At 39.7% G+C, this 24,617-nt stretch overlaps 1 protein-coding gene across 4 annotated transcripts in view; it reads right to left on the reverse strand.

The window, feature by feature from the left end:
• Nucleotides 1-2,597: 2,597 nt before the first annotated feature.
• CDH8 (cadherin 8) overlaps nt 2,598-24,617 on the reverse strand; it is a 151,041-nt gene continuing 129,021 nt past the window's right edge. For all 4 annotated transcript variants that reach the window (XM_062500364.1, XM_062500362.1, XM_062500363.1 and 1 more), the window contains 2 exons: nt 4,640-4,891; nt 2,598-3,091 (listed from right to left, as the gene is read on the reverse strand). In XM_062500364.1, coding sequence (XP_062356348.1) covers nt 2,598-3,091; nt 4,640-4,891 — 746 coding nt within the window. The remainder of the gene's footprint in view (nt 3,092-4,639; nt 4,892-24,617) is intronic.

The following is a 24,617-nucleotide window of genomic DNA, read 5'->3' on the forward strand; positions in this document are numbered from 1 at the left end:
CTTTCAATCAGAAAGGCAATCAGAAGGTTTTCCACTTGTGAGTTTTCCCACAAAAGAGCTTTGCTGAACTCCAGTGTAACCTCTAACTCAGAGTGCCCTGCCCTGAAGGCTGGTGTGGCTCCAGACAATGCCATGATCCACGTTCACAGAGCCCTCCCTGGCCCAGTGCTGGGATGTGAATAATGGGATGTACACCGAAGCTGGCTCAGTTCCCAGTCCCTTTGCTGTTTACACTGCTGTTGGATCTGCCATGGCAGCTCAGAACACCCTGGCACCCAGAGCAAGTGACGAGTAAGAGCGTGTTTGGTTTTTCTTATAGTGAGCTACAGAAATACGTTTGACTTCTTTGAAACGACCAGGATGGCTTCTTTCCTACCCTTAGAGGACTTCACTGTTTAGTTCAGTGTTTGGCCAAAAGTTTCAGATTCAGTCATTCAAAAGCATTTTTGTTCTAATGCAGGGTAACTTAAATTCATTGCATACTTCATGAATTTCAATAAAATATATAAATAATATGTATAAAAATATATATCATAAGTGCTATCATTGTATTAGTTGCCCGCAGACTACAGTCGTTAAGCCAAGTGGGGCTGCAGCTAAAGCAAAGTCAATGTTACCATCTGAAATGCAGGTAAATTGGGGGTGAAGTGTTAGGAATTCTTTGTGTGAAGTGTTAGGAATTCTTTGTGTGCAGAACAAGTGTTATTGAGGAGCTTTAAGTCGGTGAGTTGTTTTAACCAGCAATGCTTTAACAAAAATCATGTGAGGTTATTTTTCAGCATGGTGCAGTGAATCAGACACTCATAACTCCTGTGCTCCCATCACTGTCAAAATTCTGCAATCACTGTCAAAAATGGTTTCAAATATTCTCCTTTTCTCTTTTTTTATTTTGTCTGTATTCAACTACTAAATAAATGATATTGAAGAAACTACATTCCTCAAAAAACTATGAAGTTATTCTGGCAGATTCATTTCTGCAGTGCCCAGGCAAACCTGAAAGAAAAGCAATAACAAGAAAAGTATTTATAAAAATATATTTCACAAAGTAGGAAACAATACAGGAGTTTTTCTGAATACAATACATGGAGTAAATAAACAAACGATAATATAGCCTCAAAACAAAGTAGAAAATTAAAATGATTTGCATGTAATACTTAGTTTTCTTATACAATTGCTACTTCTAAATGGCAAGTTTGCATTACAAATTGAGTATGCTTGCAGCTTCTAGTGTTCTTTCTCTGTGTGCAAGAGCCCTGGTGCATCACTATGAATATTATAGAAAAAAATGCTAATAACAGAAGCAGTAAAATTATGTACACACTGGTTCCTGCTCTAATACAGTGGAGAACTATAAGCATGTTTTTTGTTTTTTTTTTACTGTACTGTGTTATGTGTGGATTTCTAAAAGTCTATAGTTTAAATATTCACATGAACCAGTTTACTTCCAGCTGTTTGTGCTTGTATTAAAAACACCAGGTACTAGATTTATGAAGAAGATATAAAACTGTCAAAAGTTTTCTCTGGCAATGTTTAATTCCTGCCAGCATTCTCTTAAAATTCGGCTACTGCAAATGGACAGGGAACTGCTTTAACCTGCAACAATTAGTAATTTTTCTTTTCAAAATGTACATGTATGAAACATTCATTACATATAGAAAAAAAAATCTAACTGACATAATTTAGTTTTCTTCATAATCTTACTCTATAGATTATCAGTCTTAATAAATAAAAGCAGTAATGGACAACAATAAAATATTTATTTCAAAGATTAAACAAATAAATTCGATCTTTAGCAATAAAATCAGCAATTCTTTCATTTATGTAAGTCCATCCCATTTCACAGCTTTTTCTTTCAGAAGACGAAGCACGGGGTTGATCCTTCTTCTAGAAAAAAAAGATCCTTTTGTGAAGCAAGGTTTTGCAGCCCTGCCTCTGAATCTCTACACATTAGTAGTATTTGTTACCCATCACTGGAATGGATTAAGAACATGTGAATATTTTAAGGCTTGACACAATATTTAAAGATGCAATTCAGTCTGTGGTTGCGTGGCCAACAATTACTGTATGTACAATGGATGGTCACTGCACAGTAGGAGCCAGTAGGAATTGGCAATGCTATTTCTGCTCAGCATTGCTAAGAAGACCAAGATATTGCTTTGAACTTTTCTGTGACAGGATCTTTGTTGGCAATGCAGAAACAAATCTTTATCTTTACACATACTGGGAGGGAGCTACTGTTCAACAGCAAGTCCCTGCAAGTCCATTTCCTAAGAGAGCACCAATTTCTTTTTTGTTCTTTTCAATTCACTGAAGATAATCAAAGATCCAAATCTCCATCTTCAGAGTGGTCAAGTGAATATCAAATATCCAAAGACTTCTAGACACTCCACATACTTTACTTCACACTCCACAAGACTTAACCTCCTAACATATACTTTTTTTTTTTTGGTTCAACATTACAATGTAGTTGATTTTATAGATGACTGGCGCTAAACTTGCCTCTAAAACAAAAAGCCACATTAGTTTTAACTAACAGCAGTGGCCCTAGAATATTACATGATCATTAAGTCAACAGGGGAAAAAATTGTAATCCACTGTCAAGTTTCTTTATCACTTTCTCCAACTGAGTAAAGTTCTCCGAGTCTTTTAAAGCGAGGACCCCATTCACTGAGGTAGTCAAAATTCTGGTCTGAGTCTGATGTGGAGGACTCCAAGGAGCTAAGGGAACCAGCCGCTGACCCCTTTCCTTCATAGCCATAAATCTGGATAGAGTCATATGGCGGAGCTGTGGGATCATTATCAGCTTCATGAAGCCTTACATTAATAAATTCATCAACATCAACACCATTAGGAACAGGTGCAAGACCCTGCCTGGGCATAAATTGCAGATCAGGCTTAATATCCTTACGAGGCAAAAATCCATTAATTCCATCTGGATTTTGCAGAGTTGCAATGTCAAACGCTTCTGTATCTTCCTCTCCACCTCCTTCGTCGTCATAGCGAATGATATTTTCCCTCACATCTTCATCATCTTTGATGATTAGAGGCTCATTCTTATGTCTTCTTAGAGTCACAAACAGCACCACGATGACTGCAAAGAGAGCACCACAAGCTGATTAGGCAAAACATTTCCAATCCAAACACCACATGGTGAATGCAGCTGGGGAAGGTAAGAGGTTGCTTCTCGTGGCACTGGGAGTAATAAGGGTGGAAAGCTGAAGGACCTATGACTTCAACCCCCTTCACATGAAGAAAATTTGATCAGAAACTCTGATTAGTCATCTAGTCTTTAAATATCAGCTTATATTTACATCTGAAACTCAATTTTATAGAAGCAGTAAGATTTCCCATACTTCTTATCTTGAGCTTCCCTTTGCAAGTGAAGTCGGGCTATTATTATTCACATAGTCTATAATGATCTACATTAGGGATGGTGTTTTCAAAACTTAGAGGATGTTTTTCTGAAAATATAGCCCTAATGGGAGAAGGAAATCAGTGTTTTTGTACCTGTTGCTAGAGACTCCTATCATATGACTAAAAAGAGAGTGAGAAAATAAGTGAGAAAGAGCTCAGCTTAATTTCAGAACTGTGGACAGATGCATAAAAAATTCTAGATGGGTAATGCTTGTTTTTGCAGCTTAATGCTGAAACCTCAGTTACTGATATAAATCTCAGTCACAAAGTGAAAATCCAAAGTGCAGAAATAGGACTCTCCTTTCACTGTTCTCTCCCTCACTTGCTTGATGTAGTATACAAATGCATGTTTTATTAAATATACCACAGTGCTTATCTTGTAAAGCTTTAGTGTCTCTTGTGCTATTACAATCCAGAATAAACTCATAATAGAAATATACAAATATAAATATATATAATGGAAAGAACTAAAGCTATAACAAAGCATGCAAAGGAGGGAGCCCGGGCTGGGGAAGGGCCTGCAGGGGCCACCCGAGGAGTGGCTGAGGGCTCTGGGCTGGTTCAGCTGCAGCAGAGGAGCTGAGGGCAGAGCCCCCCAAGGCTGCAGGGACAGGCACTGATCTCTGCTCTGTGTGACACGGAGAGCACCCAGGGAGCAGCAAGAGCTGGGCCAGGGCAGGCTCAGCCTGCCGAGCAGGGAAAGGTTCTGCTGCCCCAGAGGGTGCCGGCACTGCCCAGGCTCCCCAGGAATGGTCCCAGCCCCGAGGCTGGCAGAGCTCCAGGAGCGTTTGGGCAGCGCTGCCGGGGATCACAGGGGGATTGCTGGGGGTCTGCAGGGACAGGGGCTGGGCTGGGTGATCCTGTCCAACTCAGGACATCCTGTGATTCCATGATTCATACAAGTCTTAGAATATATAACAGATCCAGTTTCCATCAGGTGTAGTCCACACTATGTTCACCATGCTGCTCAACACCCTGATGTGATTTTGAGTTTCCCATTCCACACTGTTTATTCTGTAACTTGCGTGTGCGTGACTACTTCAGAACAGGACTTTGCTCTCTGCTTCTGTCCAGAGATGACAGAAGGACGAGAGCGATCCAGTCCTGCCAGCAGCGTCGGCGCTGCTGCACGTTGTGCGGGACTGGACAGTCACTCCTCCCCTGGGAATCCCCCAGCTCCTTGGAGCCCGCAGGAAGGAGGGATCCGTGCACCCCGAGCACCCACCGAGCAGCAGGATGATGCAGGCCAGGATGGCGATGAGGGCGCCCATGCTGAGCCCGATGGGCAGCACGTAGGCCTCGGCGTTGCAGGACTGGACGATGCCGTCGCTGCTGCAGCCGCAGACGCGGATGGTCAGCGTGCCCGTGCTGCTCATGGGCGGCGTGCCGCTGTCGCTGATGACGATGGGCAGCAGGTACACCTCCTGCTTCTGCCTGCTGAACCCGCTGTGCTTGGCCAGGATGCTCAGGGTGTTATCTGCAAAGGCAAAACCGGCAGCGTCTCAGCACACGGCTCTTCCGTGGTGCGTTAGGAAACCTCGACGCAGACCGCCATCTCCTCGCCACCTCCTCTGGCACAGAAATGCCTCCCCTTACTGTCCAACAAAGAGCAATATGTGCATTTTCTTGTGTCACATGATGGCAGTCCCTTATTCCTGCTCTGCCTACAGCACTACAGATATCTTCCCGCAATGATTCACCACAGTCACAAAAATCCAGCCGGTAAAACAAGAGAGAAACAAATGTTAAAGTAAGCCAGACTTAAAGCACATTCACCAATTAACACAAATCTTCCTTGCCTTACAACCACAAACTGCACGTTTTCCACTGCTATAAAAGATTCTTCCTTTTTATATAAAGACAAAAGAAAAGCCAAATGCATTAAAAGTTCTGGGCCTGATTTTAAGTGATCTAAACATTTCTTTGACCTCAATGAAGAAAAGAGAGCAAACCATGCTCTATCTCCCATGGAGGAAGACAGGAAATGAGTCTAGGACATCTTACCTCTGCACACATATGCAGAAAGTTAATTTTAGAAATATAAAGAGGCATCTGACTACATGGCATCCTACACAGCCATAGAGTTACACAGTGAAATCTCTCAGAGTCACTCAGTTCTCATTTCACCATCAAATGAATACAAGGTGATTTTTCTTCATGTAATCATACAGATTTTGATTTGCATAGTTCTAAAAATGACAGATTCTAGACAGTTATAAACACAAACATATCAGATATCAATAACCTTGTATGTGTCATAGTGCTCAGATATAAACCATGATTAGTGGCATGTAAAATATGCAGAAAATTCTGATTTCTTTATATACTTAAACATTCTCTAACTTTTAACTGCTTTATTCCATGGAAAGAAATAATAATCTAATATTAGGAATTATACTAACAGAATGCATGTTGGCTTGCACTAGTTTGCTGTTTGTGTTTGCTTAATAAAAAGATTCAGAGGCACAGAGAAGAGGAATATGTGTGTGTGTGTGTGTGTTCCTGTGGGATCCAATGACAATTTAAAAATAAAGCTGCACATCTTGTTTGGAAGAAGGAGCTGAGGTTCATTTTCCTGATGCATCATGAACAAAAGAAAGCCTCCTGATATTTTATGCTCTAAAATGGACACGTGCAATGCTAAATCTCATTCCATGGAAGGAAAGAAAATACTGGGAGTGCTCATGTGACAATAGGCTTCTCCTGAAGAGCAGGTCCCTTCCCACCCAAGCATTCTGTGAGTCTATAATTTTCTATGCCTTCCACAGTAGAATCACCATCAATCACATTTACTTGGCCTAGAGAGGTACTTACTATAATTTATATTGCAGATGATGTAACCATTTCAGCATTTTTCATACATTTACATTATGCAACACACGAAGGTCAATCTAAAAATTAACTCCTTCAAAAAGCAAAATAAATATGGTCACTTTGCAGAACAAAAATTATTCCTAATATTTTTTTTCCCCCCACAAGTTTTCTTTTTTTCCTGAAGTTTTATCTGTTTCAGTTGGAAACAGTCACATCAAAACTGATGGCACCCTGGAGCTAAATAAATAGTCTAGTTCTTCCTTGTGCCCTTTTTAAAATGAAAGGAAGCATATGTGTTTACTGAAGACAAATTTCAGGTATAAGCTCTTAAGAATTCTGACAACTCAAATAGGACCAAAGTCCCTGATGACAACCGGTGTCACATGTGCCAGTGTGCTGCAGTGGATAAGTCCCGTGTGTTTGAAGCAATCATTAACACACATTTGGAAGTGAACAAACCCTGCACTGCTCCTCGGATGGGTGTGCCAGAGGTGTTAACACACATGTGCAAGTTAAGCCATTTCCAGTGCCATCCTTGCTCTCTGCAGAGATAAAAAGGAAAAGTTATGCTGGGAAAATAATCCTGTACCTCAGTTTCCCTGAATATGGGTGTGTATAGCTTTACCAAAGTAAGAGTGATGTGCAGAAGTTCCTTTTTTAATCTGATAGCCCTCTTTTCCCCCTTGGCACACATCTATTTTCGAATACTGGAAAATAAATTCATCTGTCCACTGTCATTCTCCCACAAAATTAAAAATATCCCAGCATAAACTGCATCCTTAATCCTCTTGCTTTAACCTTTCAAAAGAGAAAACTATGTGGTGCTCAATTTCCAGCTCTTTCTACGAGACAAATCCCACTCAGAGGTGTCACATCTGCAGTCATTTATTCCAAACTCCAGAGACTTTTACAGTTCTATTACACTGTGCTCTAAAATCTGTACTGATACAGCCTGTTCCTTCATGTGAACCTGCTGTAGTCCTTCTCTGCCCAAGTTGGAGCACAGAATTGATGTGCTGAGCCTAACAGCCCTGCACTGTACAGATATGCAAAAGAGGGAAGGCACCTGCTTTAGAAAGGAACAAAAAAAGAGAAGTTGCACTTGTTGGGAAGAGCTTCAGATCCCTTCCATTCTCCTGAGACACTCACTGCCATCCTGTCTGCTGCAGAAAATTCTAGTGAGCCAAAAAGCAGAGTACAGTTATATACTCTGAAAAAGTTATATAGTTATGTAGTCTGAAAAAAAGGAAGGATGTACTCTATAGAGACAAACAGAAGGGGGCAGAAAAAGTGAGAGGGAGGAGAGATGGAGAAAATAAAGTGTCCGTCAGTGAAGCTTTGCTGAGTGTAAGAAACCACCTGGTACCAGTAATGGTTATCAATTCAAGTTCAGAGGTAATGAGAGAAAGCAAAAGACATGAATGATATTTGGGATATTAACTGTTAGTTAAGTGCAAAATGACACAATGGCTGGACAGTCAGAGCAATTCACAAGAGATGTCAAATGAGAAGAGAATAACTTTCTTTTCTTACAGATGGCTTTTTTGGTTGGGTTTTTTGCTGTTAGTTGGCGTTTTTTGTTTGTTTGTTTGCCTGTTTTTTGTTCGAAACCAGGTTTGACTGTAAGTGAACATGCTGTGCCTGGAAAGAAAAAAAAAACTGACCAGCAGAAAATAGAAAAAGCAAAACAAAATGACCAAATTGTTTTGCCAATGGGTGGCAAGTCCTCCATTTGACTTAGGAATTTTGTTTAGCAATAAATTCTTTCCCCTTCATTGTTATGTCTTAAAATAAATATACCTTGGTGTTGCTGGAGATGTGGTTCTTGAGTGAAGAATCATGACTCTCTAGTTGACATTTTAGTTGGTTCCTAGAATTTGAAGATAAATCCTACCAGCAGATCAGCAATAAACTCAATTTATCTGATTTTCTTCCTCCTTTCGGTGGATGTTCCCTCCAGGAATCTCCTCCAGGAACACCTTCCAGCCCTGCTGCATGAATTAACTTGGCAGCAGGTGCTCAGCAGGAGAGGGGACAATCACCTTCCCTCATCTTCCCGATTAACCCACTGATCCTTCTTCATAGGGTTGTCTATGTCTTCATGGTGCTTTTAGCAAAACAAGGAGAAGCACGTGCAGAAACCCCCAAAACTCTCTGTTCACAGAGCTCTGAGCTGTCTGCCACGGGCCAAGAGACACTGAGCGTGCTCCTCCAGTCAGTGAGGCACATCCAGGAGGGGCTTTGACGTTCTCCATCACAATGAGTCTCCTGGAATTCTGGGCCCTTCTCTGTGAGGAAGGGGCTGGAGAAGTTCATGGAAATGCCTGAACCCTGTGAAAGGCCCTCTCCCTGGTGATGTACTAGCAACCCAGGTTGGACCAGGAGCTGCATCCTGTCCTGCAGGCCTCAGGAATGGTGTAAGATCTAAAGAACTGTCATAGCATTGGTGTCAGGTCACAGAAACACAGCTCTGGGCATGCACAACTACAGCTCAGAGCTGGAGCTCACTTCTGCCTTTTTTTACATGTAAAAATACCTTACAGCTCAGAGCTGGAGCTCACTTCTGCCTTTTTTTACATGTAAAAATACCTTACAGCTCAGAGCTGGAGCTCACTTCTGCCTTTTTTTACATGTAAAAATACCCTACAGCTCAGAGCTGGAGCTCACTTCTGCCTTTTTTACACATAGAAAACCTGGTGGCTCAGCTCCCTGGCTAACTCTCAGTCTCTGACATTTACATGCAGATTCTTGAAATAACCATGAAAGAGACTGTTTTGGGATATCTCCCTCCCAGCTGGAACAAAGAATGACAAAGCAGAAGGTCTTTCAAAAGATGTCCAGTGTGGATTCTAGACAAAGGTAGTTTGCATAACCACAACCATTACTACTGCAGATTCCCCAGCTGTTCTCAAATCTCCCAGACCTCTTTTGAGGCTCTTGGACAAAAGATTTTGAGAAAATGTAAATGCAATCATTTTAATACAAAGCTACTTCCGGATTTTCTGGACACCAGTGACTTTAATGGCATCGACAGCAATCAGGATGTGAAATTAGCAGGCAGGAGTCAACTCCCTCACCTCCCACTTTGTGCAAGAATGCATCTTGCAATCTTAAGCCAGACAATAAAAGAACAGAACAAAAGTAAAAATCAGAAGCGGTGAGTTTCCATCTAAGTGTCATTTTCTCTGGCACATTATTGCAATTCTTAATTCCCTTGCAGTCTCTAATATGCTGAGATCAGTGGAGTTCCCTGCTGTGCCACCTTACACCTACAGAACTCTGCCTTTCTTTTTTTATCCCTTTTATAATGTCCTCAGAAAGATCAAATAATTAATGGTATTAAGGACTTTGTGGTAGAAGTTGTCGTCTATGCTGGATATATTACTTATGTGAAGAAAGAATTTTAATTGGAAACTCTATAGCTGGAAACAGCAGAATGACAGAAATATATGTTTCTTCCTGTTTATTAGAGCTATCTTTCTGTGCACATTTTAAAATCTCAGATTCTCTGTAAATAGAGTTCTTTGACACAAGCAGAAGAGCAGCAGGAATATCCTTACTGTGACACTCCTTGCTTTTTTTGATAAGAAAAAGACAGGGGCAGCTCATTCATCTCCAATCTCTGTTCAAAAGCAGCATCTATTCTTAAATAAAACCCCCAAACTTGAAATAACCGAGCAATTGAATTATTATCATCAAGGTTTAAGTGGAAACCAGCAAAATACAGGCAGAAAACCAGAGTACATGACATTTGAAGTAATGTGAGCTCTAGAACACTTAGCAACCAGCTCAAGAGAATGCTGATGCCATTTCAGCTTTGTATAGCCATTAATAACCATAATTAATATGCATATGCCTCTCATAATAGTTAATATTCACTATTAATTTGTGGAGACCTTACAATGTCAAACATAGATTTTTTAAAAGTCATTTCTAACACTGGCATTTTTGTTTTTTCTTCAGAATTCACAACTAATGACAGAGAAATGGTGGATAATAGGAAGATTCCAATCCCCTCTATAGAGCCTGAGAATAAAACCGCCAAGAGACACAGAGGTGTCTCAAAAAGTCATTGTATAGGTCACCTTGATCACTATTGTTTTAGAATATTTTCTGTCATACTTTCTTTCTACAAAAAGATTTAGCAATAACACCTCTTTAGATTGGTAGGATTGCAGTGCAGAAAGAAACTCAGTGAATACAGCCCCGACAAGTCACAGTCCCACACGTGCTAACTCTCGTCTCGAAATTTCTCGTTTCTTTTTGCAATTACAAAATCCCTGGGAAAGAACAGCCCTGACCTCCTTTCTGATCCACCACAAGAGCCAGAAGTGACAACTCTAAGCACACCCTCATCCATGTTCACCTTGTAAAAAGCCACTGCTCACAAACGGGCCCTGAGCTGAAAAACTAGTTTATTTGTCTCAGGCTCCACTTCAGTACAAGTTGGAAGCATCAGTTTTCTGCTTCCAAAAGAATGAAATCAAAATGCTTTATGAGAAACACCCATATCAGGCAGCTGCATTTTTTTATTTTTCTGCCTTAGATTGAAACATATTTTAAAGGAATATTTGATTAAAAGGGTACACTTTTAAATTAGTATGTTATAAATTTGGCAATAGTTAGTAGCTGAAAAAACCTATTTGTTCATTAGAACTGCTATAACAATTTTGTTTCATTACAAAACAGTGTTTTTCAACATGGCTGTATTTATAAAAAATACATTTTTATAAATATATATAAAATATATTTCTATAGATGTATATAAGTATATCTGTATATAGAACTGTGTCATGTGTGTTTTTACAGCTGTCTCAGGACTTCCTTAATGACTGTCTCAAACAAAATCCTCTTGAGTTTACAAGAAAAAGGACCCTTTGCCTAATCTGTATGGTAAAGGCATAAATGTTCTATTCAAACACAAGGCTTACAAAATCATCTGAAAACAAAAAAGAGGCCGTTTTTACAGTACATTTTTCCTGATTAATAATGGCCAAACCATATGGGCACTGAAGCATCCACAGGTGTTCCAAACTGACCTGCTTTTCATAAGTGTCAAAAATTTATGATATCTTCAAAAAAGCAGATTGATGACTGCTATTAAATTTGATAGCAGATATCAGGTTCAAAGGAAAAAAACTTTTTGTCATAAAATTCCAGCTGATTGATCAAATTCTCTTTCCCATTCCACAGCAAGTTGCATTCCATATTGGCATATTTAATGGCAATTCAGAAAACATTCCTATGACAAATTAATAAACACTTGAATTATTTTGTTTTTTTTATAGACCAGGAGTTTCTGCAATCCCTTAAAACACCAATAAGAACACAGGGAAAGAAAAAGTATTTCATGTGAGAAAATGTATTGGTAGAAGAATAATTGGAAAATGTCACATATTTTGTATCTTTGATTACGTTCTCCTCTTTACCAGTTGGCTTAAATAATAACATTTTATGCCAGAAGTGAGCAGCTGAATCAACTAATGAATAAAAAAACCTAAACACGTTTCCATATAGTCCTTTGCAGAAATAAAAAGTACTGCTGGGAATTTTGATTCATGAGCAAAGTAATATTTAATCATGTATACATCATTCTCATATGTTAGAATTTCTTGGAAAGGGGAGCAATTATGTTAGTACTACTGTGTAATACAGAAATTGTAGTAAATAAATTCTTGACAGAAGGAAAAAAAAAAAAAAGCCAGACAAATTAACAGCAAAGTGATGATGAATAACAATTTCCTCCTACCTTTTTTTCTTTGAAAATGTGAACTTTAGATAATAGTCTGTATAATTTCTAGTTCTATTCCTTTGGAAAAGTCTGAACTTTAGATAATTGTCTCTTAAGTATTCTAAAACTTTCTTTTGACCTTTAGGCCAGCAGAGCTATAATCAAACATAACTATATGGTCCCTGGCAGTCTAGCAGCAACTCTTGTATTTTGTACATTGGGTTTTTAACTCATTGAAGAAAAGACAGAAAATCCCTGCTGAAGAAATAATGATGTAGGAGCACACATTGCGCCTGAGATAATACCAGGTTTATTGTTAATGGGGTAGAGAAATAATTAGGACATGGTACCTCTCTCTCTCTTTTTATTTTACAGACACCTATAGCAAGTCAAAGCAGGAAATTTGGGGTTTTGAGTCTGTTTAAGCTCCACTTTGTCTGAACTGCACCCAACACATCTGAGTCAGTCTCAATGAATCTGGTTTGTCCATTCATCTCTTCCAAACCCCTGGTGCCACTTAGGATTGACGCTGCCATAATGGGAAGCAAATCCAGGCCAGTGAGGTTGTGAGATGTGCTAAAACAGCACTGACTTTTGCCTCCCCTTTTTCTCTGCTGTATTCAGCAGCCAGTCACAAAGTTGTTTACTAATAATGCCACTGCTGTGACATGCTTTACTTTATTTGGATCACATCACTACATGGCACGTGCATTGAATGGTACATCTGTAAAGCGTAAGAATTAATGCAGGTTGCCAAGCTCTGGTTTAGAAAGAGATGAAATGGCTGTCAAATGTGCTCAGCATTAAAAATACATTATTAACACAGCAATTTGCATAGGCTGATGGATCATTTTTGAAATCTACATATTCTAGTTAATTCTATTCTCTTGTTATTTTAACCAAAAAGTTTCAGAAAGTGATACAGTGTTTTATAGTGCTTTGATAGAATAATACCTATATTTTGCATTTGAACCAAGAACTTTACAGTACTGTATTACCAGATTCCAACAAATTTGCTGCGAGGATAAATAAAAGAAGCCAAGATATCCCAAGGCTGTTCCATCTGCTTTTCTTTGGAGGAATAATGGATTCTCAATCTTTCTATGAATACCTACCTAACAAATGCAGTGTGGGAGGAGAAGGTGGTGGCAGACAAGGAACTGAGTCCCTCAGGCCACAGTGACAGGTACAGCTTTAGACATTACACTGACTACGTTGTTCTCTTCTGTGTAGAGCTAAATCTCCATCAGGTTCAATGAAATTCAGAGTGCTTCCTGCCCATGTTCTTCACCTTCCTCACTTCACACACATCTTCCAATTCTTACATCAGTGACTTCTAGGTCTGGAAAAGTTCACAGACCTCATGACTAGGAAGACAATCATGGATGTTTGAGGTAGATCTTTCTTTCTACAATGTAAACTGTGAATATCACAGTAAAAACCATAAAACTTAAGTAGGAACATTTTAGGTCTTAGATGTAATGTATTCTTGCCATTTAAGTAATTTAACATCTAGTTCTCCATGACTTGATAATCACCTTTTCCATTCAAATTCTGTGCTGAATGTACACAAGGGCTTGGTAAGGATTTAAAACAATTTACCAGTAAATTATACACAAGCCCTTAAAAACGATATTGAAGGGTTTTTTTGCAATAGTAAAAGCCAAATTCCAGCCCTACCAGTGTATTTCTATTATGCCACTTACTTTTTACATAATGTCCATTTTGAAATACAGCAGTAGAAAGCAACCAGCGGACTATAAAAACTGCAACCAGCATTTATTGGAATGCTACCTATTTGTACTGGTGTAATAAAGGTCTTGTCAGCACTTCCATTACAAAATGCCAATTTTTCAGAGGTTTATAACTCTGACATAACTTCCTATGAAAAGAAATTTAGAATGCGGACTCTCTGCCAAAGAGCACTAAAAGTTAAATACAGCTTATGTTGGCTGGGGCATTTTAAGTCAGAAAATAAATTAAAAACAATTCTGACTTAACATTTTCTTGAGCTGGTGCCATTGAAGAAAAAAATGTGGCTTTGATTGTAAAAAGTGCCAGATCCTGCAGTTCTTATACACGCAGAACTCCCTTGAAGTTCCCTGAGAATAATTTCTGTGAGAGCCCTGAAAAGAGTGCCATTATACATTTTTGTAAATGTCATCAAGAGTTATATGAGCTTTTTGTAATTTGAAAGACTGAAATGTTATGGTGTAACATTGCCCCTGGGCACCCAGGCAGCATGATAATGACTTTGAGAAGACATTCTGATATGCAGATTACATATAACAATAACAATTTGTTATCATCAGACCATTAATGGCAGTAATTTAGACCTCTGTCTCACACCCAAATGATTCACACATGCCTTATTGCATGCACACCTCTCACTGAGGATGTGGTTCCCATGGGGAGAGCTCATGGCCTTTTGAAATGCAGGAAAGAGCAAAGGGTATCCAGAGAAGGAATTCCAGTGAGTGAAAAAAAGAAAAAAAACAACAATTACTTATCTGCAGAGTGGAATAGTTTGAAAGTTTTCAAATGAAGCATCCCAGATACTCTTTGGAATGTTTCTGGACAGCATGCAAACATCATATGGAAAAAAAACCTAGAAAAGCCACAGGTTCCAGAGTGGGATACACAGCTGGACTATGGAGAATCAAAGCAGGAACACACACACATCTGAATTTAGATTCCAAGCCCAAGACATACTGCAAGACCCTGCCTTTGCTCTGTACATGGTGTGACCACACAGAACTTGGAAAGGAGCCAGAGAAAGATGTCAGCAGTTGAATTCTGCCTCACTACAGAGATATGACAAAGTCAGTGCTAATATGGGTAAATACATGAAAACTACAGCACCAGTTCAGAAGTTGTTTCGAGTTCTCGTGGAATCACAGGATGAGTGAGGTTGGAAGGGACCTCCAGAGGTCACCTGGTCCAACTCCTGCTCACCACAGCTACCCAGAGCCCAGGACCTTGTCCAGGTGGCTTCTGAATATCTCCAAGGGTGGGAGTTCTAAAAATAGTAAAACGTTTGTATTCACAATCGAAATATAACTGTGACAAAACAAACAACATCTTATTCAGTGTTTCTCTTCATCCCATGAAGAGAAGTTATGAGGTATAAATATATAAAGAATCTGTAAGCCATGAGAACATCTTGCAAATGGTTCCTTGTTGTCTTCTAATTTATGATGAAGAGTCTAATAAAGTACAAGTGAACTGTTTAGGCAGAAGCTGCAGTAAAAATACAAAGCATGATCACATAAAAATATTAGAAGATAATAGGGATTCTACCGCAGAGTAAAATAAATCTGAATATGCCAAAAAGACCTCTGTGATCATGAAGAAGAATAATATAAAGTCAAAAAGGTGAGCAGAAAAAACTCAGTAGATACCTTGAGAAAGTTATGCTTCCTCACTGGGTAAAAAAAAAAAAAAAAAAAGATTTAAGAAAAATAATTTTAGTTTAGAAAAAGCAATGGTTTATGAATATGAATATATATGAATATATGAATTTTTGAAACAAGTGGTTCTGCTAGACAGACTGTATTAGAACTCCATAAAGTTTTTAGCAACTACATCTTTTGATCTTGCCTGTTAGCACAAAAAAGCACAAAACAAGAAAAAGTTGATTTGTTATATTTTTTTCTCATTTAAAAATAGAAAATATTATCATAAAGAAGGCATAACAATGTGGATTAGATAAAGATACAGGAGATGTCAGGTGTAGGACCAATATCTGCATTCAGGATTGCAGCTCATATCAAAGATAGCACAGAGCCTCAGCTGCAGCTGCCAGCAGAGTGGGCTCCACCATCTCCTCCCCTGACAAGAAAATTCCTCGTCTTTCCTGTTTGGGACTTTCAAAAGAATCTAAAGTACCCCTCCCTTAGAGCACTCCTGAATCTCTCAGCCTTTACCTGCTCACAGCTCTGCAGTGTTTGCACAGCACAAGGGCAGCACGGTGATTAAATGTTTCATCCAAATTCATACAAGAAACCCATAGCCAAGCTAAACAGAAGTGTTCCAAACTCCAAAACAATTCCTCAATCAAAAATCCATCACTCCTGTAGAGTGCTCTGAGATCACAAGGTCTTAAACTTTGTTGGGGGAACACTGCATATTTTACAGGAGGGTCACATATAATGGATGAAAATGTTCCAGAAAGTGACAGGACCCAGCTAAGCAAGGTTAGGGAGCAACAAAAAAGGCTACAGGAATTAGTTTTTGTTTTTATTATTTACAATAACCTATATTTCGGTTTTAGGTTAGACTGAGTGAGAATTTCATAACATTGCACAAACAAAGCAGGAAAATTTTACCTGTCTTTATAAAAGTGATGTGAAATTGTTATGACATTAAATAAAAGAAAAAATTCAATGTTCACGTTCAAGACAGCCCAACATTCTCGGAACAGAGCAGAGAACTTTTATCAGCATTTAAAGATTACTGCTGGTGCTCCTTTTAAGGTTTATGACTTCAACACCAAACTCTACTCCAAACTCCACCTAGAGGACTTCATTCCTGACTTAGCTCTTAGTGTCAGATGTAGGAAAAATCCCAAACCTACAGAGTTGCAGTTAGCATTTAGGAGTGTGCAGAGTCCTTAGCCTACAGCCAGAGTGAAGTTTGCTAGTCTGAGCCCAGAGTTAGTCAGGCCAGGCCGGGGGCTCAGCCTTTGCTCTCTGGACACGGGCAGACAGCTCCCACTGCTTCCCTGATTCCTGCAATCGGATCCATCAGTTACCTTTGGAGGACCCCACGAGCTCTTCCTCTTCAGTGCCATCAAGGAGACATCTGGTCCTTTTCTTCAAGTTCTATTTATCTCTCCCTAACAAGCTGCCTTATTATCTCACTTCAAACAGGGGCCCATCTTCACTCCCTCTCTAATCAGTGCTGATTACCAAGTGTGCACATCCTATCATTTTAGGATATGCAAACTCTCTTCCCAGACTAGACAGGTCAACTGATGCATTTCATTTCTTTGCTGTGTTTGGCTCGGTGTGTAAGATCTCTGTGTTCAGTCAAATCATACATTCTACCCCTTCCCTGCCCTCTGAATGGATTGCCTTCTAGGCAGATTTATTATATAAATATTACATGCTAATAATTACATAAATATGTCGTTAATTACTGGCTGCTTGCCAAATAACGTACGTCCTAATTAGACAGAATTAAATGAAGACCAACAAAGCGACATATTTTACAAGATCATCCATAAAAATTACAAAATCAAGAGCTGATGGGAAAATAACCTAAGCGGAAAGGGAGAGACATTCTTGTGCCATATTTACCAGTCAGTTACTTAGGGATAAAATCCAAATAAAAACCCAAACAAAACAGAAGCTAACCATGAGGTGAACACATAAGAACTTCTTAGAAGCAATATGACTCTGCTGGGTAATATACTGAGGTGGTGATGGGGCAGAGGTTCTACAAGAAGCTTTGGCCTCAGGACATCATTACTCCTACTGAGAATTAAACCCTCTTCCAGTAAGACAAACATAGTCAGTGCATTGCCCATGAACATTTCCACCACAGAAATTGCTTTTTGCAGAAAACCTGGAAGAATCAGATGCACCCATCAAGCCAGAAGTGGTACTTAGAAATCTCTTAACTCATCCAGAAGGTAGCTGATTAAAAATCTGGATATTTATCTCCAAATATTACATATTCACTTAGCTATAAATACTGCTATGAAATACTTCTAAAGTCCTAGAATATCATAATCATGGGTGCTGTGAGTTTTTAAGGAGTTATGTTTTTAGAGCACCTAGGGAACCTTTGATTAAAGGCTGGTAGAGCAATGTTTCACAGAATCCCAGGGTGGGTGAGGCTGGAGGGTCCCCAGGGGCTGCTCTGGTGCCACCTCCTGCTCCAGCAGGGCCATCCCAGAGCACAGGGCACAGCAGAGTGTCCATGGGGCTCTGGAATATCCCCAGGGAGGAGACTCCACAGCCTCTCTGCACACTCTGCTCAGGGCTGGCCACTGCCCAGGGCAGAAGTTGTGCCTCCTGTGCAGGGGCAGTTCCTGCCCATTGATAAATCCCAAGGAGCTGGTACTGCAGATCTTGCTGCTGTTAGTGAGGAAGTTTTGCACTCACTAAGAGCACCACCTTTCTGCCTGATAAGCCGTTCAGTCTCAAGACCTTGATTTAATGTCTATTTTCCCATTATGTGTCTGAAATTAAGTCACACTGAAGATTCAATTTGTTCTCTGCTACTTCTTTCATCCATGTTCCATGGTATTACTAAACCAGACAGACTTTCAAGCTAACTTACCGACCAAATTCTTTTGCTCTCCCGTTTTGTTTTCAAAACCTTTTATCCCTTACTCACTCTTCTTTAGGTTTATTATGAAATTAATGCAATAAACTGGGAAAAGAGAGCTAGGGATATGACACTACTGAGCTTGATGAAACTCCTGCAGCAGGAATTTTCACAGCTGTCCAATCCATTTCCTCATGATGGATAAGCACTGTCGTGCATATGGTGCACAACACCGACCTCAGATCTTTTTCACTCAGATTGCATCTGGTTCTCAATTAGTTTGATTTATAAAATGAAACATAATTGGCGTCTTGGCAACATTCTGTTGCTAGCAGCACAAATAATAAATTAAGAACAAGTGAAGTAAAAGTCTCTTTAGTCATGTATGCATAATGGCAGGCTGCATGTATTTGGGATTAGCCTGGGTCTCATCACTCCCATTGGATTCTGTTTGGAGCTGGGTCATGTTTGCACGAATGCTCTGCAATAACTGTGTAATTGTGGTTGATTCAAATGACCAAAAAAAGGCAGTCTCTGAAAGGATGGAATGCTGTGGGAATTAGTCTGATTTCCCAATGTGCATATACAACTCCTCTGTAGCTGTCTGAAAGTTTGCATTTAGGAGGCTTGGAAAGAAGTTGTCACCACAGAGCTAAACTGGAACAGGACGGAAAGGTTAAACAGCATTTGGAACAGAAGCTCCCAGGAAACACTTTGCCAGTGCAAAACTGTAAAATGTACAGACGTGCTGGGGAGCACAGCAGAGCTGATGAGGAACTGGAGATGCCTGGAAGAGGACAATCAGCTTACCAGATGGCCCCTTCCTTGCTGGTTCATCCATCAGGTTGGCCTGTCCAGTCCAGTGAAGACTTGATGGATCACCTCTGGCTTAGGGCAGAGGAGAGAGGGAATCTGTCTGGAGTCCTGCACCTTGAATACAGGAGAGGAGTGAATAAGGATTCAGATGCACAGAACAGACAGAAGGGTCTCAAGGTGGAGGAGTTGACAGCTGAGTTAGCCTCTGAAGACTCGATCCTAGTTCTCTGTTTCAGATGAATGACCAAGAAGGAGTCACCTCTTTAGCTACTGAAGTGGTGAAAAGTGCATAACCATTGCAAGAAGCTTAAATCACCCAGACAGGGCTAAAAAGTGTTTGCAGAAGAACTGCACTGAGTCTTCACCTGGTTTGTGGTTGTAATCAGAAAGCAGTCTGGGAAGAGCAGTGATCTGCATGCAAGAAGAAAGCTGGGGAAGACAGAAGCAGGTGTCAGTGGAGGACAAAGGATTGGAGTGGAAAAATGCTGGCTTCCTGTCTCCATTAATGCAATCACTTCAGAAAATAACACCCCAGCCATCCCTGCCAGGGAAGTTGTTTCAAATCTCACTCAACTCATAGTCAACATCAAGGAAAAACAGAACTTCAGGGAATAACAGAACACAGCTGATAGTGATGATAGTAAAGAAAGAAGGAAGAAAGGAAGCAGAAAGTTATCAGCAGAAAGATACATAGTGAGAATATTGTCACCAGCATTCTCAGCTAGGTGGGACTAACACTGCAGTACCATGGAAAAGTGTAGGAATAGTAGAGAGGAGTCAGATATGTCACTTTAACTGCAATGTGAACTCATAACAGTGAACATGGAAATCCATCCACTGCTGGGCAAAAAAAGAACCTCTGAGCACTATTGGAATGTATTGGGGTCCCCTGGGAATATTATTAACTTGGAATTCTACCAAGTCTTCCAGAACCTGAGAATAATCTAAAGATGTATAACACTGATTTCCTCCTCACATAGCTCATCACTTTGTCACTGAGAAATGGCTCCTCCCTTTCAGTTCTTAGCACGGTCTGTTACTTCACAGGATGACATTACATCTTAGAATTGTCAGATATGCAAATAAGAAAGTTGATTATTTTTCTCACAAAGAATGATCTAGCATGTTTTCTGATCCAAAGCAGTTTCAGGCAGGTGAATTGTCTAAGGACCAAGGCTAAAGGAACCTGAGTACAACAAATAGGGAACTGCATTAATTATTTCAGGGACTTGCCACTTGCCACCCGATGCACAACCACTCACTCCATCAAAGCAGTTTGCACTGGCTGAACATCACTTTTTGCATATTAATGGAGTGGAAGTTTGAATCAGCCCTTTCCTTTCCACGGTGTCCCTGCCTGCTGCCACAGGGAGGGAGGTGTGGCAGCACGGTGTCCCCAGGTCCCCTCCCAGCCCCAGCATGATCCCGACACACTTCCAGCAGCAGAACAAGGCACACGAGACACATAACTCTTAAAATTGGGCTCAGCAGTTTAGGATAACTTGCAGATCATCAGTAGAATATGTCACTTCAGGCCTGTAAATCAAATTTTGTTTTTAGCTGAGAAAAGCAAGTGTGCATCCAGAATAGAATTAAGTATTTTCCGGGGAAAAAACAAAAAAACAATGCCAGATTATTCTTAATCCATAGAATGACAATGTTTCACAGGGCTTAGTTACCTTAGCTATCACATGATTTTTTAATAATATTAGGCCTTCCTACTCAGCAAAATAATATATTTTTGCTTTGTTTTAATTTTGTTAACTTATAATTTCTAACAGAGGCATAAAAGGAACTTATTGAACAAAATCTTTCAGCCACCCTACAAAGGAAATATTTTAATAATTTTGTATTAGCAATTTCATTATTAAGTCTATTATTCATTAAAAAATCAATAAACTGAGGTTCTTCTGGTATGCAGAGGTTATAAAAATGTTGAACTTTGCTATTTAAACAACTCCAGTTTAAATGCCGTGCTGAGAAAAAGACTGATAGTATGATATTTATAATACGTTTTTCACACTATGAACACTCCTGGAGAAACATGATGTGTGCCTGTGGATGGCAGATCCTGACACACAAGTGCCAGATAATAGAATACTTTGTGTTTGTTATTTTTTAATATATTGCAATGTTTTATTTTTAACTGCTCCTTTCACACTGCTTGCACCTTGTTATGCAAACATTCCATGTGATTTCTGGTGACAAAACCACATCTATTAAAAGAGATGTTGACCAATGTTTTTTCTTGTATTATGCCTCATATCCCTTTACATCTTCTGTGTATTATTCCATACCACTAATGTTGACAGATGGTAGAAAAATAATAACTTATAAGATGTAAGACTGAGCACATCACTTAATTTGAAGAAAACCACTAACAAGGATGTGATTTGGTACGTTTTGGAGTTTGAAAGTCTCATTAGTGATATAGAAAAGAAATGAGGACGATAATTAAACACATTAGAAATACATAAGCATGTGCTTTCCCTCGAGCAGTGCCATTGTGGAACACCCTCTGGCACGTGGCAGCTGGGCCACAAAGTTTCTCAAAATTGCCTGAAACTGCAGCAATGCGTGAGGATGTGCTGCTCACATCCAAGGGTGCTGTTATCCTGGGTGTTCACAGCACATCACCCAGAAATGATGGGTCTAATGATGTTCTTGCTCTAGCAATTTGTACCTGGGGTCAGGGGGTTAACTTTGAAATTGGGCACAGTGGAAGGAGGGCAGTGAAACAGAGGAGTCACCTCAGAGCTCTCTGAGGGATATATTTGGGGAGAAAAGTCAATCAAAAACACAGAAGAGGATTCAGCTGGCAGCTGAGACAATGGCAGAGAGACTTATCCAGAAATGCCAAAAGAAATTGTTTCAGGGGAAGACTTATTTTAACACATGAGAGTTACTCTGGTGGGAACAAAAGACTCACCCTCCGGGTATGTATTTGACAGATGCTGCTAAAAATACTTTCATGAAAAAAGATGGGGAAAAATCCAGGTTTTATTGTATTAAAACCACAGTGACAGAGAAGTACTTTAAAAAAAAGAAAAGGTGATAATAATTTGTCTTATTATTTGGGATATCTAAGAGTGCTTGCATGTACTTGTTTTCCTCAGCTATTGTGAAAGTTTAGAAATATATGTTTTTAATGGTAAAGAGCTGATAAAATATAAAATAATCCAGAGTATACAAAGGCATGCAAGGCAGTGAGTGAAGTGATTATATCAGGTCATTTCCTTTAAAACACCCAACAGAGTGCCTGCACTTTTCAAGGCAGCACAAGGAGGACGGAAGTGAGATTTAACTTGAGGGAAAGAACAAAAGAACTGGACATTTAAACATGATCACTCTTGGAGCTGTTATATGTATCATAGATGTAAGAGATTAAGTGTGGCTAAGAGTAAGTATGAAGTTTGTTAGAGAGAACCAACAGAACAATTCATCACTTAAGCAGATATATAATATAATACTTCAATTAGAAAAAACAAACAAACAATATTTTCCTATGCACTCACTAGAATCAGGACCAAATTCAGACCTCAGTTTGCCAGATGGACATTGAATAGCTGAGGGAGAGAGGTTGATTAGTGATAATCAGCCTATTAGAAGCCAAATCAGGCTACTGGATTCCTGCAGGAATATGAGCTCATGCCAGTAAGGTTCTTAACCCAAAGGTAAGCCCTGTCCATGGGCCAGGCAACCCCGGGACTGCTCTGCTACATAAGCCCTATAAGAAGTGTGGAATATCCCATTTATCCAGGAAAGATGCACCACTTCTCCTGTCAGAAGAATTACTGCATCCAAAGGCACTGTGGAACATTCAATTTGGGGTTTATTCCATTAGGAAACAGATTCTGGCTCCAGAAAAATGGAATAGCAATGGCAACTTCTTGTGGGAAAAACATTAGGTCTCTTTATGGCAAAGATGTGTTTGGTAGTTTTTGACAGTAAAAATTGCATTGGCAGTGTATCAAAATGTTTGCATGTGTGAAAGCGCTCCTATCACAGAATTCTCTTCTCACTTGAACAATCCAAGGGAACCTGAAGAATTCAATGCTGAAAACAGGGATTGCTCTGAGGGTGTTGTTTGGGATGCAGCAGAAGATCCATGTACTGCCACTGGATTTTAGGTAATGCTCTGTAAAGACCATTCACCTGAAGAAAAAGACTGTCAGCAAATTCTAATTCCATTTCCAGAGGTCTTATTTCAGTTTTCTGATGCCACAACAGTACAAAATCCTCATCAGCTGTCTAAATTCCTGTCAGTTTTTTGTCATTTATTGTGTTCCTACAGTTTTGGGGTTTTTTGGAAGGGTTAATTCCAGTCAGTCTACAACACATTGCTAGAGTGTATCAACACTTGTCTAAACACCAGATATTTTCATCTGAAATTTGAGGTTTTTCTGGTTCAAAGTTTCCCAGACACAGAACACAAAGCAGGGATGTTTTTCCCCACTTCTGCAGAAAATCCAGCACAAAGGCACATGAAAACTGCCCAGAGATTCAGTCAGGAGTTTGTGCAGTCAGGGACCTGTTATGTCACAGAGTCACAGCTTCAGTCACAGGTGTAACACAGAAAACCTGACATGATTTTCAGGTAGCATTAACTTCTTATATATATATATATATATATGTGTGTGTGTCTGTGTGTGTGTGTGTGTGTGTGTGTGTGTATATATATATATAAAACTCTATTATTTCTCTTGAAAGGGGATAAAGGGTTTTTGCACCTGGCAAGACAAGTGCTCAGTGTGCCTTGATTACAGCTTGAGAGGGCATGATTGCCTCGATTTGCATTATCACTCACTGCCCAGGAGCCCAAGGCACTAAACCTGCAAGCCCCACCCAGTAGTGGACATCTGAGATCAGAAAAGAACAGAAGAAAAGCATCAGGAGATATGGAAAATAAAGATGGCTAAGAGATGATCTACAGACATTCAGTGAAATGCATGGTGGCATTTAAATTTATATTTTTTTACAATATTTACATCAGAAAGGCACCACAGCCTCTACAGTTTTGGGTATCTTGTCAACAGAAGGGATTGTAAATATAGAACTTCAACAAACCAAGCAAATGAAGAACACCAGTGCACCATTTCGAGGCTCAGATTCTGCTGTGAGCACAGCATAACTTCTGTATATTCAATAAAATCTTCTGACAGGTGTTTTAGGGGTGGGGGTTTTTTGTGTGCGTGTGGCTCCTGATGAAGATACCTGTTGTGTCAGTTAAGTACATTTCTCAATAACAACATGGCCAATCATAATATTTGCAGTATATGTCAGCAGCACAGTTAATTACTGACTATCATGGGAACTTGCCTTAGGGTGATCGGGAAGGTTTGAACAGAATCAGCCTGTGTGCAGCAAATTAAACTGATTAATGGTTGTGCTTATGTTCTACACAGGAAGGGAACATTCCAAATCACAGGCATCTTATGTATTTTTTGGTGTGAGGGATAGAAGGAGGACACTGCAGTTTTTTCTGCTGGCAGGTACCAAGCTGCACTGTGGGCACACCAATGCCACCACATTCAATGTCATCATTACATGGTGGCCAAATGCCACG

The sequence above is a fragment of the Cinclus cinclus genome, chromosome 11 (genome assembly GCF_963662255.1).
Source record: "Cinclus cinclus chromosome 11, bCinCin1.1, whole genome shotgun sequence".
NCBI classification, from domain to species: Eukaryota; Metazoa; Chordata; class Aves; order Passeriformes; family Cinclidae; genus Cinclus; species Cinclus cinclus.